Here is a 12,000-nt window from a genome sequence, read left to right as displayed (position 1 = left end):
TTCATTTTCACTTGGTTAATTTCCTTACTAGGTATGTGGTTGATGAATTCAGTTCAATTTGTGAGAAAAAATATGTAATTTCTTCTTATACTACTACCATAAAGACAGTGATGTCATACATGAAGAAAAGTGAAGGTGTCACAAATATATCCAGTGTGTTATTCTCTGTAATTTTTGAATGATAATGTTTTTGAAGTTTTTTGGTTTAATTACATGACCCACATAAAAATATTTCCCCCATCTTTATATATAAATATATATTTATATTATATAACTATTATGTAATATGCATATATTTATAATGCTAAATATAATTATATAACACACACACACATATATATATACATATTGCTTACAAAAGGCAATTGTCTATATTCTTTTGGGACCCTCCCATGGTGAAGATTGAACAGCTTTCCTTGATAGTCTACTGGAGTGTGTTCTTTGTCAGGACCCCAAATACACATTACAAATTTGTATAAGATACAACTATATAATATATAATATATGTAATATATAATATACAAATTATATCATTACATGCCAGGAAAATCTCTGCTCCTTAATTTTATCTCATTTAATTCTCTCCATACTTACACAGCAAATATTTATTAATGCTCTACTATATGCCAGGCACGGCCCTGAGGACTGAATATTTTATTATGGACATTTTAGCTCTTAAGAGATTTTTTTAACACTTAAAAATGAAAATTAAGCGATTCCATAATTTTCCTTTCAAAGGTTAAGCAGCATTTGCTATTTTCCAGTTGAGTACAGAAACAACTCCTTTGACCATTTGTATGTTCTTTCCCAAGGCATATCTTGTGTGCTTGCCTCTGTGTGCTTTGAAAGCAATAGTCACAGAACTAGAAAGCAACAGGGAAGTCCTACTATGGCTTGTGATACTAATTGATCAATCCATCTTCTTTTCAGTTTCTTTTGACTCTTCACATTGTCTAAATGGTGTTCTCAATTTCTGTAAGCTCTGCTCTTAACCCTGTGTATTCTTTATCTTAGAGTGTGTACCCACTACAGAGGAAACAACCATCACATCTGTGCAGTAGTAGCTTCAGGATTCTATGTAGAAGTCTCTCTGGGTGGCCATCTATGTTGAGGGAAAGGCTAGTTAGAGGACACACCTTAGTGACTCTGAAAATGCTCCTACATTATCCAATTCTATAAGCTTCGGTTTTTACATTTGCTAAATTGGCATATAATACTTATCTCACAGGACTGTAATAAAGGTTAATGAGATAAATGCAATGTCCCTGGCTTATATTATGCATATCAATGAATGGTAAGTGCTATTAATACTGTGTAGGCCATTAAAATTGAGTGGCAATTCCAAAGCATGTTTGGGTATGCATGCTGTTGTCAGAACAGATTGAAGATATTATACAAGATTATTGCCAAATCAATAAGAGTGATTGAAAAAAGATTTTATGACCTTTATATTTGAAAGCCAGATGCAACAGATTTAGAACTAAATGATTTTCATATTTGACAAATATTGAAATCTGTTTAGAAGCATAGAAGCATCCAACTTTGCTTTATATTTACTTTTATTTACTTTTTTATTTTTTAGAGATGGGGTCTCACTCTGTTGCCCAGGCTGGAGTGCAGTGGTGTCATCATAGCTCACTGTAGCCTCAAACTCCTGAGCTCAAGAGATCCTCCCACCTCAGCCTCCCAGGTAGCTCGGATTACTGGCATGAGCCACCATGCCAGGACTGTGTAGCAGTTTATTAACACAAGTAACTGTTAATATTGTAATGTTCTGTTTCTCTCCTAAATTTCTAATTACTGTTACATACTATGATTAAGGAAGAAAATAAGTAAAAGCGTGTGTAATCTCGTCTCCTGTATGTTCACTGTTTTGTATCTTGATTTTCCTATTTCATAAAATAGAATTCTATGGAAAACATAATCCAATTTAGATTGGATTTCTTAAAAGTAAGACTGAGCTAAATGTGGTTGGCTACTTCAATTCTAGAAAATGATTTTAAAAACAACAGGGGAGATTAAAGTTAAACACCTTGAAGAACTTCTCAATTGTTAAGAACTTGAAAATACTATGAAGACATAAAATTTATTGACTTTGTTTCAACTTATGCGTTGCATAAGGGAATAAAAAGACTCAGAACAATGTCTATGCTATTGCTGCTCCAACTATGGTCTCTGGACTAGCAGTGCCAGCATAACCTGGGCCCTACCCAGACTCACTACCTTTTTGCAAGATCTTTAGGTGATTTGCATGCATTATGTACATTACAAATTGAGAAATTCTGCTCTGAGATATACTTCTAGGCTCTTTGTATTAATATGGGAAAAAAAAGAGTGGAGGCTAATTTATCTTTGTATATTCTTATGTTCCTAGTTGTTTACCTGGAAGCTCTTTTCATACTTTGCTAGTTTCAATACACACTCATTTTTGTTGTGGTTTCCACTTCCTTCATCATAATTTTGTCTTCACCGAAGTATAGCTTGAGTCTTGACTATTTCACTTGAATTCCTCTACAGAGGGCAGTTCCCTCTAGCGATCTATAAATCAGGTTTCAACCTCTTTGTCCTACTAAAAATTCAACCTTTTGAGGATCCATAAATGTTATGAGAGGGCTTATTTAGATAAGTTGTGTACAATAAGAAGTTAGAGAAAACTGTGTCTTGGAACATAGGAATAAATAAAATATAGTCCCATAATAAGATGTGAGAGCATGAAGCTTTGTGAATAGATGAGGAAATGTCAGAGAAGGAAAGAAGAGGAACTGTATTGTTTGGCATCTGTTCTTTCATGTACCTGTAACTCATACTGTTTCTGAGTCTACCCAGTCTGCCTGTTTTTACAGTAGAATGTTTGATGCACCCATGAGCATATAATCAAGTGTGTATGTAGATTCCATTACAAGTGCAAAAGTGGTCCCTAAAACACTTTTTAAAGAAAGTTATATCTATCTGCTCAAGTTTTGCTCCTCGTGGAAACTCAGTCCCTATTTCCTACTATAAAGGAAAAATGAGAGGAGAAGAAAGGGAGAAGAAACTGGTGCAGATCAGTCTTGGAGGCAAGCTAAGAAAATCCATGGCTTATTGAAGACTGTGCCAGAATATAGTCTTTACTGACTTTCACTCCAGCTCCTTCATTATTGACATCAACATCTGTCATTCCTCTGTAAATTCAAATTGTACCAGAAGCAGAAGTAGAGTATGCTATACTTTTTTTCCTTTTTCTTTTTTTTTTTTTTTTTGAGACTTAGTCTGCTCTGTCTCTCCTAGGCTGAAGTGCAGGGGTGCAATCTCGACTCTATGCAACCTCTACCTCCCAGGTTCAAGCGATTCTCCTGCCTCAGCCTCCTGAGGAGCTAGGATTACAGGTGCCCACCACCACGTCATGGCTAATTTTTGTATTTTTAGTAGAATGGAGTTTCACCATGTTGACCAGGCTTGTCTCAAACTCCTGACCTCAAGTGATCTGCCTGCCTTGGCCTCCCAAAGTGCTGGGATTACAGGCATGAGCCACCGCACTCGGACACTATACTTCTTATATGTTTATTTACCAGATGTATTTTTGTTTCTAAATACATGTTAAGATTGCACCTTCTCTCCCGTGGATGGTATCTGGGTTGGCCTGAGAGTATATTTGGGCCAAAAGAGACAATCAGTGGAATCCATCTTCAGTAAAACTGGTTTTTAAAAAATTATCTTAGATATTATTATTATCTTAGAAAGGTAATGATTATAAAATCTATGAGAAAATAAAATATATTTCCACAGTTGTTCTATTTAACGTTGTTTCTGTGCATTAAAGAATCTAAACAAACAATTTCATTATACCTAAAGCAGCCCACCAATGTGATGTCAAGGGGAATTCCAACATAACTGCAATAGAAAAAAAAATGTTTAATTTCAAAACATGCATTTTTATCTTTTACTCAAGACGAAATAATCCTGTTTGGTCAAAATATGTCCACCCAACAAGAAAAGGTTTATCCATGTTCACGAAATCAGGTAGCCCCCGGTTGTACTTCAGTCCTGGTCTAAAAGGTCACTTGTTAAGTCAAACTTTTACAACTCTTCTCCTAGAAATAATACTATGAATTGTGAGGTTCTCAGGTTAGCTCCCAAAGTTGATTTTAAGTGATCATCCTAAGGCCATCCTGAATCCTCAATGCCTAGTTCCCTCAGGAATTCCAAACCACTTCATGCTGAAGTAAGTCACTTCTGTCCAGTAGTCATTTGTTAACATTTTCTAAGTGCCACGTGTTAGATCATTAACTCATAACTTTTCTAGGTCCAGAACCTATAGCTCATCTCAACCCTGAGGATTGAACCACCTATACTCCAAGTCCTTTTACAAATATTGGTGGTTGTCTTGCAGAAAAAATTAAGCTCCAAAGTAAAGTAGAGCACTTCAGAAGCAGAGTGATGGGGGCAGGGCCTTCAGTGATTCTTTGAGTTACTGAGGGAGGGCTTGTGTCTGTGGAAACTGATACTAGGCCATGAATATACTGGCATTCTTTAATAGCAGTGAAGCTGGGAAGTTGTAATTCATTTGGAAATTGTGTGTTCTTCAGTTGGAGACAGATTGTACTGTTTTTGTTTGTTTGTTTGTTTTTTGTTTTTTGAGACAGAGTCTCACTCTGTCACCCAGGCTGGAGTGCAATGGTGCAGTCTCAGCTCACTGCAACCTCTGCCTCCTGGGTTCAAGGGATTCTCCCTGCCTCAGCCTCCCAAGTAGCTGAGATTACAGGTGCCCTCCACCACGCCTGGCTAATTTTTGTATTTTTAGTAGAGATGGGGTTTCACCATGTTGATCAGGCTGGTCTTGAACTCCTGACCTCAGGTGATCTGTCCACCTCAGCCTCCCAAAGTGCTGAGATTACCGGCATGAGCCACTGCACCTGGCAGAGACAGATTATACTATCAACAGATCAGGGCACTGAAAATATGACAGTGATTTAAGTTGGTCATAAGTAAGAATAAACTTTGAATTATAACCTGTGGTTGGTTATCACTCATATTTTGACTGATATGCTTTAAAAAATAAGGCAGTATAGTAAGGGAGAAAAAAATACAGTGGATGAGTAAATTTTGAGTGGATAGGCGAACAAATGGATGAAATAGTCATTTACTGAGTGAGTATTATATACTAGACCCATGTCAGACAATTTCTTATTATCTAATTGAAACCTCATCAGGTTTCCCCCATTTTGTAGAGAAGGAAACTGATGTGAGAGATGTGACTTGGCCACAACTACCCACCTAGTAAAATGTAGGACTGGAATTTGTATCTATTTTCTTCTGACTCCAAAAATCATAGGTAGAAATAAAAACCACTTAATCTAAGAACAGGTATTTGTTTTAAAATAACTGTTGCTGGACAGGTGTCCATGAATCCCAGTTTCCAGTCTTTGATCAGTTTCTGCCCTCACGGAAGGGTTTTGGAGGAAAAATATGTCTTACAGGGCAAACCTTGCCAAGTTGGTGATAAGTTGAATGTGAAAGGGAAAGATCTCTATTTCAGTTTAGTTCTGAATCAGGTTGGATCTTGAAACAGAAAAATGATGCAGGGAAAACCAGTGTAATACAAACAAAGTTTAGCTAATAATAGTATTATACCAATGTTAATTTATTAGTTTTGACAATTGTACTATGGTTATATGAAATGCTAACATTAGGGGAAGCTGGGTGAAGGGTACATGGGAACTCTCAGTTATATTTTTGTAACTTTTCTGTAACTCTAAAATTATTTCAAAATAAAACATTTTTTAAAAAGTTTTAAAAAACCTCCCTGAGAAGAGCGGTAGAAAAAAATGTGGCTGGAAAGAGGGAGGAAGACCTTTCATCTTCAGTTTTTATCATTTAGCTATCATACAAGAATATGCAGACAACAAAGTTCTACTCAGGAAGTGGTTTATGTCCAACATCTGTTTTAATACATTTTCCTTGTTTCTGTTATTTCATTTTGCTTACCAGTTGAGGTGATGACAACATGAAGAATAGTTACTGAAATAGCATAATCCCAAACCCATTCTTCCACAACCGGAACAAAAAGCAATCCACAAACAAAGTAGGTGACCTCTGTTGAAACTAAAAGAACTGCAAATACAAGGAAGAATATAATTATTGGGGACTAGAGCAACTAACATTCTGATATACAACTAGTAACAAGACCAGGAAAGCTTACTCTGAGAAGAAATTTTGGTAAGAATTTTTTAAATGTTCCATTTCCTAACAATCCTCAAATTTGGATAAAATGATTAACGCATTTTATCTTTTAACAATTTTTAGATTTGTAGAAAACCACAATATATCATTTCTGTTTCACATTCTTTGTATTTAACATTTTAAAAAGTGAAATACAATAAAGAAGTGTTACAGTGTAACCAATATGTGCAAATCTGTAATTGGATTGCAAATCTCATTTTAAGATATATTAAAAACTAATGAAAAAATCCAGTTCTGAGTTTTGAGAAATGAAAAAAAAAATTAAACCAAATGTAAGAGTTTATTGAACTATAACATTTGTTTGATACCAAGCACTGCCTAACTTGGAAATGAGTTCCTTTGTGTCTTTGTAATAAAATGGTTCATTCAGACCATCACTTGGGAAACATAACTGATAACCATGAATGAAAGAAAGTCTCATAGATGACAGGTATGGATGGAGACACTCTCCTAAATCCACTAGCTGTGACAGAGTGGTTTACCTGAACACGTATGAAGAGCTAGATATTTACAGGTGAGAACCACAAATCTCTAGGAGCCCTGAACACGTGATGGGTCAATCTTTTGCTTCTTGTCTTTGATATGGATCTTTAAGACTATCATGGTTTCAAAAGAGAAATCCATCAAACTTTAAGGTGACAAATATATGTGATACACCACCAAGGTCCCTTTGTAAATGATACCACTTTCCATAAAAATTACCTTTTCTCTTAAAACACAGAAAATAAGGGGTATGTTCATATAATTCAGGGATAAATAAATCTAGGCAAACTCTAATATTTTTCAAAGCAAAAAATAAAATAATCACCTTATGTCCTACTGTGTAGAAGTAATTTATTATCCAGCAAGCCAGCAATTGCAGTCGGTAAGCGAGGTACCAAGGAAGCAAGCCCCAGGTACAATCTTTTTAAAGGCCTCACACATATTCCTCTTCAATTCTATTTAATTTAACTTAACGGGTTTCAAAAGTTAAATACAGAATTCATACTAACTTCTTTTCTATTGCACAGGAATTCCTTTGATCAGTGGAGATCAGTTCAGCATGTCCTGCCACCTAATATCCAGGAAAGAACTGTCCTGTTGTGTCATATTGACACCATCTCTTTCCACCACATTTCATTCCTCCCTCCCCCACTGGTTTACAGAATCACTACATTATTGTAGAGAAAGAGAGATGCCTCTTTTGTCAGCATTTAGAGATTTTATAGGTTAACTTGCAGCTGCTTGGAGATAGTGATTTTAGTCTTGCACAAGCTGTATTCATGTTTATTAATAGAGAATACTTATGTTTTGTTCATGATAGGAAAGAAAGCATGACTTAAGGGAAGTAATACAAAATTTGAAGTCAAGATAACAGCATTCTAGTCTCGCTTTTACAGCTTAAGAGTCATAAGACCTTGTCTGGGCACGGTGGTTCACAGCTGTAATTCCAGTACTTTGGGAAGCCGAGGTGGGAGCATCACTTGAAGCTAGGAGTTCAAGGCCACCCTGGGAAACATAGCAAGACTCTGTCTCTAAAAGAAATTGAAAAAAACTTAGCCTGGCATAATAGTTTGCCCCATAGTCCTAGCTACTCAGGAGGCTGAGATGGGAGGATCTCTTGAGTGCAGGAGTTTGAGATTACAATAAACTATGATCGTGCCACTGTACTGCACTCCAGACTGGGTGACAGAGTGAAATCTCTGTCTCTTTAAAAAAAAAAAAAGAGTTATGGAGTCGGTTCCAAGATGGCCAAATAGGAAGAGCTCTTGTCTGCAGCTCCCAGAGAGACTGACGCAGAAGACAGGTGATTTCTGCATTTCTAACTAAAGAACCTGGTTCATCTCACTGGGACTGGTTGGACAGTGGGTGCAGCCCACAGAGGGTGAGCAGGGCAGGGCATCACCTCACCCGGGAAGTGCAAGGGGTTGGGGGATTTCCCTCTCCTAACTAAGGGAAGCCGTGACAGACTGTATCTGGAGAAACAGTACACTCCTGACAAAATACTGTGCTATTCCCACAGTCTTAGCAACCAGCAGACCAGGAGATACCCTCCCCTGCCTGGCTTGGCAGATCCCACACCCACGGAGCCTTGCTCACTGCTAGTGCAGCAGTCTGAGATAGACCTGTGACACTGCATCTTGATGGGGGGAGGGGTGTCTGCCATTGCTGAGGCTTGAGTAGCTCACAGTGTAAACAAAGAGGCCTGGAAGCATGAACTGGGTGGAGCCCACTGCAGCTCAGCAAGGCCTGCTGCCTCTATAGATTCCACCTCTGTGGACAGGGCATAGTAGAACAAAAGGCAGCAGTCAGCTTCTGCAGACTTAAACGTCCCTGTCTGACAGTTCTGAAGAGAGCAGTGGTTCTCTCAGCATGATGTTCAAGCTCCAAGAACAGACAGACTGCCTCCTCAAATGGGTCCCTGACCGCCATGTAGCCTGACTGGGAAACACCTCCCAGTAGGGGCTGACAGACACCTCAAACAGGCAGGTGCCCCTCTGGGACAAAGCTTCCAGAGGAAGGATCAGGCAACAATATTTGCCATTCTGCAGCCTCCACTGGTGATACCCAGGCAAACAGGGTCTGGAGTGGACCTTCAGCAAACTCCAACAGACCTACAGCTGAGGGGTCTGACTGTTAGAGGAAAACTAAAAAAGCGAAAAAAATAGCATATATATCAACAAAAAGAACATCCACACCAAAACCCCATCTGTAGGTCACCAACATCAAAGACCAAAGGTAGATAAAACCACAAAGATGGGGAGAAACCAGAACAGAAAAGCTGAAAATTTTAAAAAACAGAGTGCCTCTTCTCCTCCAAAGGATCACAGCTTCTTGCCAGAGAGGGAACAAAACTGGATGGAGAATGAGTTTGATGAGTTGACAGAAGTAGGCTTCAGAAGACTGGCAATAACAAACTTCTCCGAGCTAAAGGAGCATGTTCTAACCCATCGCAACGAAGCTAAAAACCTTGAAAAAAGGTTAGATGAATGGCTAATCTAGAATAAACAGTGTAGAGATGATGTTAAATGACCTGAAGGAGCTGAAAAACATGGAATGAGAACTTTGTGATGCATGCACCAGCTTCAATAGCCGATTTGATCAAGAGGAAGAAAGGATATCAGTGACTGAAGGTCAATTAATGAAATAAAGTGAGAAGACAAGATTCGAGAAAAAAGACTGAAAAGAAATGAACAAAGCCTCCAAGAAATATGGGACTATGTGAAAAGACCAGATATACGTTTGAAGGGTGTACTTGAAAGTGATGGGAGAATGGAACCAAGTTAGAAACCACACTCTTCAGGATATCATTCAGGAGAACTTCCCTAACCTAGCAAGGCAGATAAACATTCAAATTCAGAAAATACAGAGACACCACAAAGATACTCCTCAAGAAGAGCAATTCCAAGACACATAATTGTCAGATTCACCAAGGTTGAAATGAAGGAAAAAATGTTAAGGGCAGCCAGAGAGAAAGGTCAGGTTACCCACAAAGGGAAGCCCATCAGACTAACAGCAGATCTCTTGGCAGAAACCCTACAAACCAGAAGAGAGTGGGGGCCACTATTTAACATTCTTAAAGAAAAGTGTTTTCAACCCAGAATTTCGTATCCAGCCAAACTAAGCTTCATAAGTTAAGGAGAAATAAGATCCTTTACAGACAAGCAAATGCTTAGAGATTTTGTCACCACCAGGCCTGCCTTACAAGAGCTCCTGAAGGAAGCACTAAACATGAAAAGGAATAAGCGGTACCAGCCACCGCAAAAACATGCCAAATGGTAAAGACCATCGACACTACGAAGAAACTGCATCAATTAATGGGCAAAATAACCAACTAACATCATAATGACAGAATTAAATTCAAACATAACAATATTAACCTTAAATGTAAATGGGCTAAATGCCCCAGTTAAAAGATACAGACAGGCAAATTGGATAGAGTCAAGACCCATTGGTGCGCTGTATTCAGGAGACCCATCTCACATACAAAGATGCACATAGGCTGAAAATAAAGGGATGGAGGAAGACCTACCAAGCAAATGGAAACCAAAAAAAAAGCAGGGGTTACAATCTTAGTCTCTGATAAAATAGACTTTAAACCAACAAAGATCAAAAGAGACAAAGAAGACCACTACATAATGCTAAAGGGATCAATTCAAAAGAAATGCTAACTATCCTAAATATATATGCACCCAATACAGGAGCACCTAGATTCATAAAGCAACTCCTCAGAGACCTACAAAGAGACTTAGACTCCCACACAATAATATTGGGAGACTTTGACACCCCACTGTCAGTATTAGACAGGTCAACAAGACAGAAGGTTAACAAGGATACCCAGGACTTGAACTCAGCTCTGCACTAAGTGGACCTAATAGACATCTATAGAATTCTATACCCCAAGTCAACAGAATATACATTCTTCTCAGCACCACATTGCAGTTATTCTAAAATTGACCACATAATTGGTAGTAAAACACTCCTCAGCAAATGTAAAAGAACAGAAATCACAACAAACTGTCTCTCAGACCACAGTGCAATCAAATTGGAACTCAGAATTAAGAAACTCACTCAAAACCACTCAAATACATAGAAGTTGAACAACCTGCTCCTGAATGACTACTGGGTACATAACAAAATGAAGGCAGAAATAAAGATGTTCTTTGAAACCAACAAGAACAAAGACACAGCGTATCAGAATCTCTGGGACACATTTAAAGCAGTATGTAGAGGGAAATTTATAGCACTAAATGCCCACAAGAGAAAGCAAGAAAGATGTAAAGTCGACACCCTAACATCACAATTAAAATAACTAAAGAAGCAAGAGCAGACACATTCAAAAGCTAACAGAAGGCAAGAAATAACTAAGATCAGAGCAGAACTGAAGGAGATAGAGACATGAAAAACCCTTCAAAAAATCAGTGAATCCAGGAGCTGGTTTTTTGAAAAGATGAACAAAACAGACTGATGGCAACACTAATAAAGAAGTAAAGATAGAATAATCAAATAGACACAATAAAAAATGATAAAGGGGATATCACCACTGATCACACAGAAATACAAACTACCATCAGAGACTACTATAAACACCTCTACCCTAATAAACTAGAAAATCTAGAAGAAATGGATAAATTCCTGGACACATACACCCTCCCAAGACTAAACCAGGAAGAAGTTGAATCTCTGAATAGACAAATAACAGGTTCTGAAATTAAGGCAATAATTAATAACCTATCAACCAAAATAAGTCCAGGACCAGATGGATTCACAGCCGAATTCTACCAGAGGTACAAAGAGGAGCTGGTATCATTCCTTCTGAAAGTATTCCAATCAATAGAAAAGAGAGAATCCTCCCTAACTCATTTCATGAGGCTAGCATCATCCTGATACCAAAGCCTGGTAGACACACAACAAAAAAAGAGAAATTTTGGCCAATATTTCTGATGAACATCAACGCAAAAATCCTCAATAAAATACTGTCAAACCGAATCCAGCAGCACATTAAAAAGTTTATCCACCAGGAACAAGTCGACTTCATCCCTGGGATACAACATACTCAAATCAATAAACGTAATCCAACATATAAACAGAACCAAAGACAAAAACCACATGATTATCTCAATAGGTGCAGAAAAGGCCTTTGACAAAATTCAACAGCCCTTCACGCTAAAAACTCTCAATAAACTAGGTATTGATGGAACGTATCTCAAAATAAAAAGAGCTATTTATGACAAACCCACAGCCAATATCATACTGAATGGGCAAAAACTGGAAGCATTCCCTTTGAAAACTGGCACAAGA

The 12,000-nt window shown here is 37.8% G+C and overlaps 1 protein-coding gene across 1 annotated transcript in view; it reads right to left on the bottom strand.

The window, feature by feature from the left end:
• Window positions 1-3,730: 3,730 nt before the first annotated feature.
• The window catches only part of TMEM244 (transmembrane protein 244), a 29,937-nt gene continuing 21,667 nt past the window's right edge, over window positions 3,731-12,000 (bottom strand). The window contains exons 4-5 of the mRNA XM_011997418.1: window positions 5,965-6,090; window positions 3,731-3,870 (exon numbers count right to left, since the gene is read on the bottom strand). Of these exons, the coding sequence (XP_011852808.1) occupies window positions 3,803-3,870; window positions 5,965-6,090 (194 nt within the window). The 3' untranslated portion in view covers window positions 3,731-3,802. The remainder of the gene's footprint in view (window positions 3,871-5,964; window positions 6,091-12,000) is intronic.

Source organism: Mandrillus leucophaeus, unplaced genomic scaffold (assembly GCF_000951045.1).
Source record: "Mandrillus leucophaeus isolate KB7577 unplaced genomic scaffold, Mleu.le_1.0 Scaffold1144, whole genome shotgun sequence".
NCBI classification, from domain to species: domain Eukaryota; kingdom Metazoa; phylum Chordata; class Mammalia; order Primates; family Cercopithecidae; genus Mandrillus; species Mandrillus leucophaeus.
The sequence above is the reverse complement of the archived record's forward strand: the minus strand, read 5'-3'. Positions and strand labels throughout refer to the sequence as shown.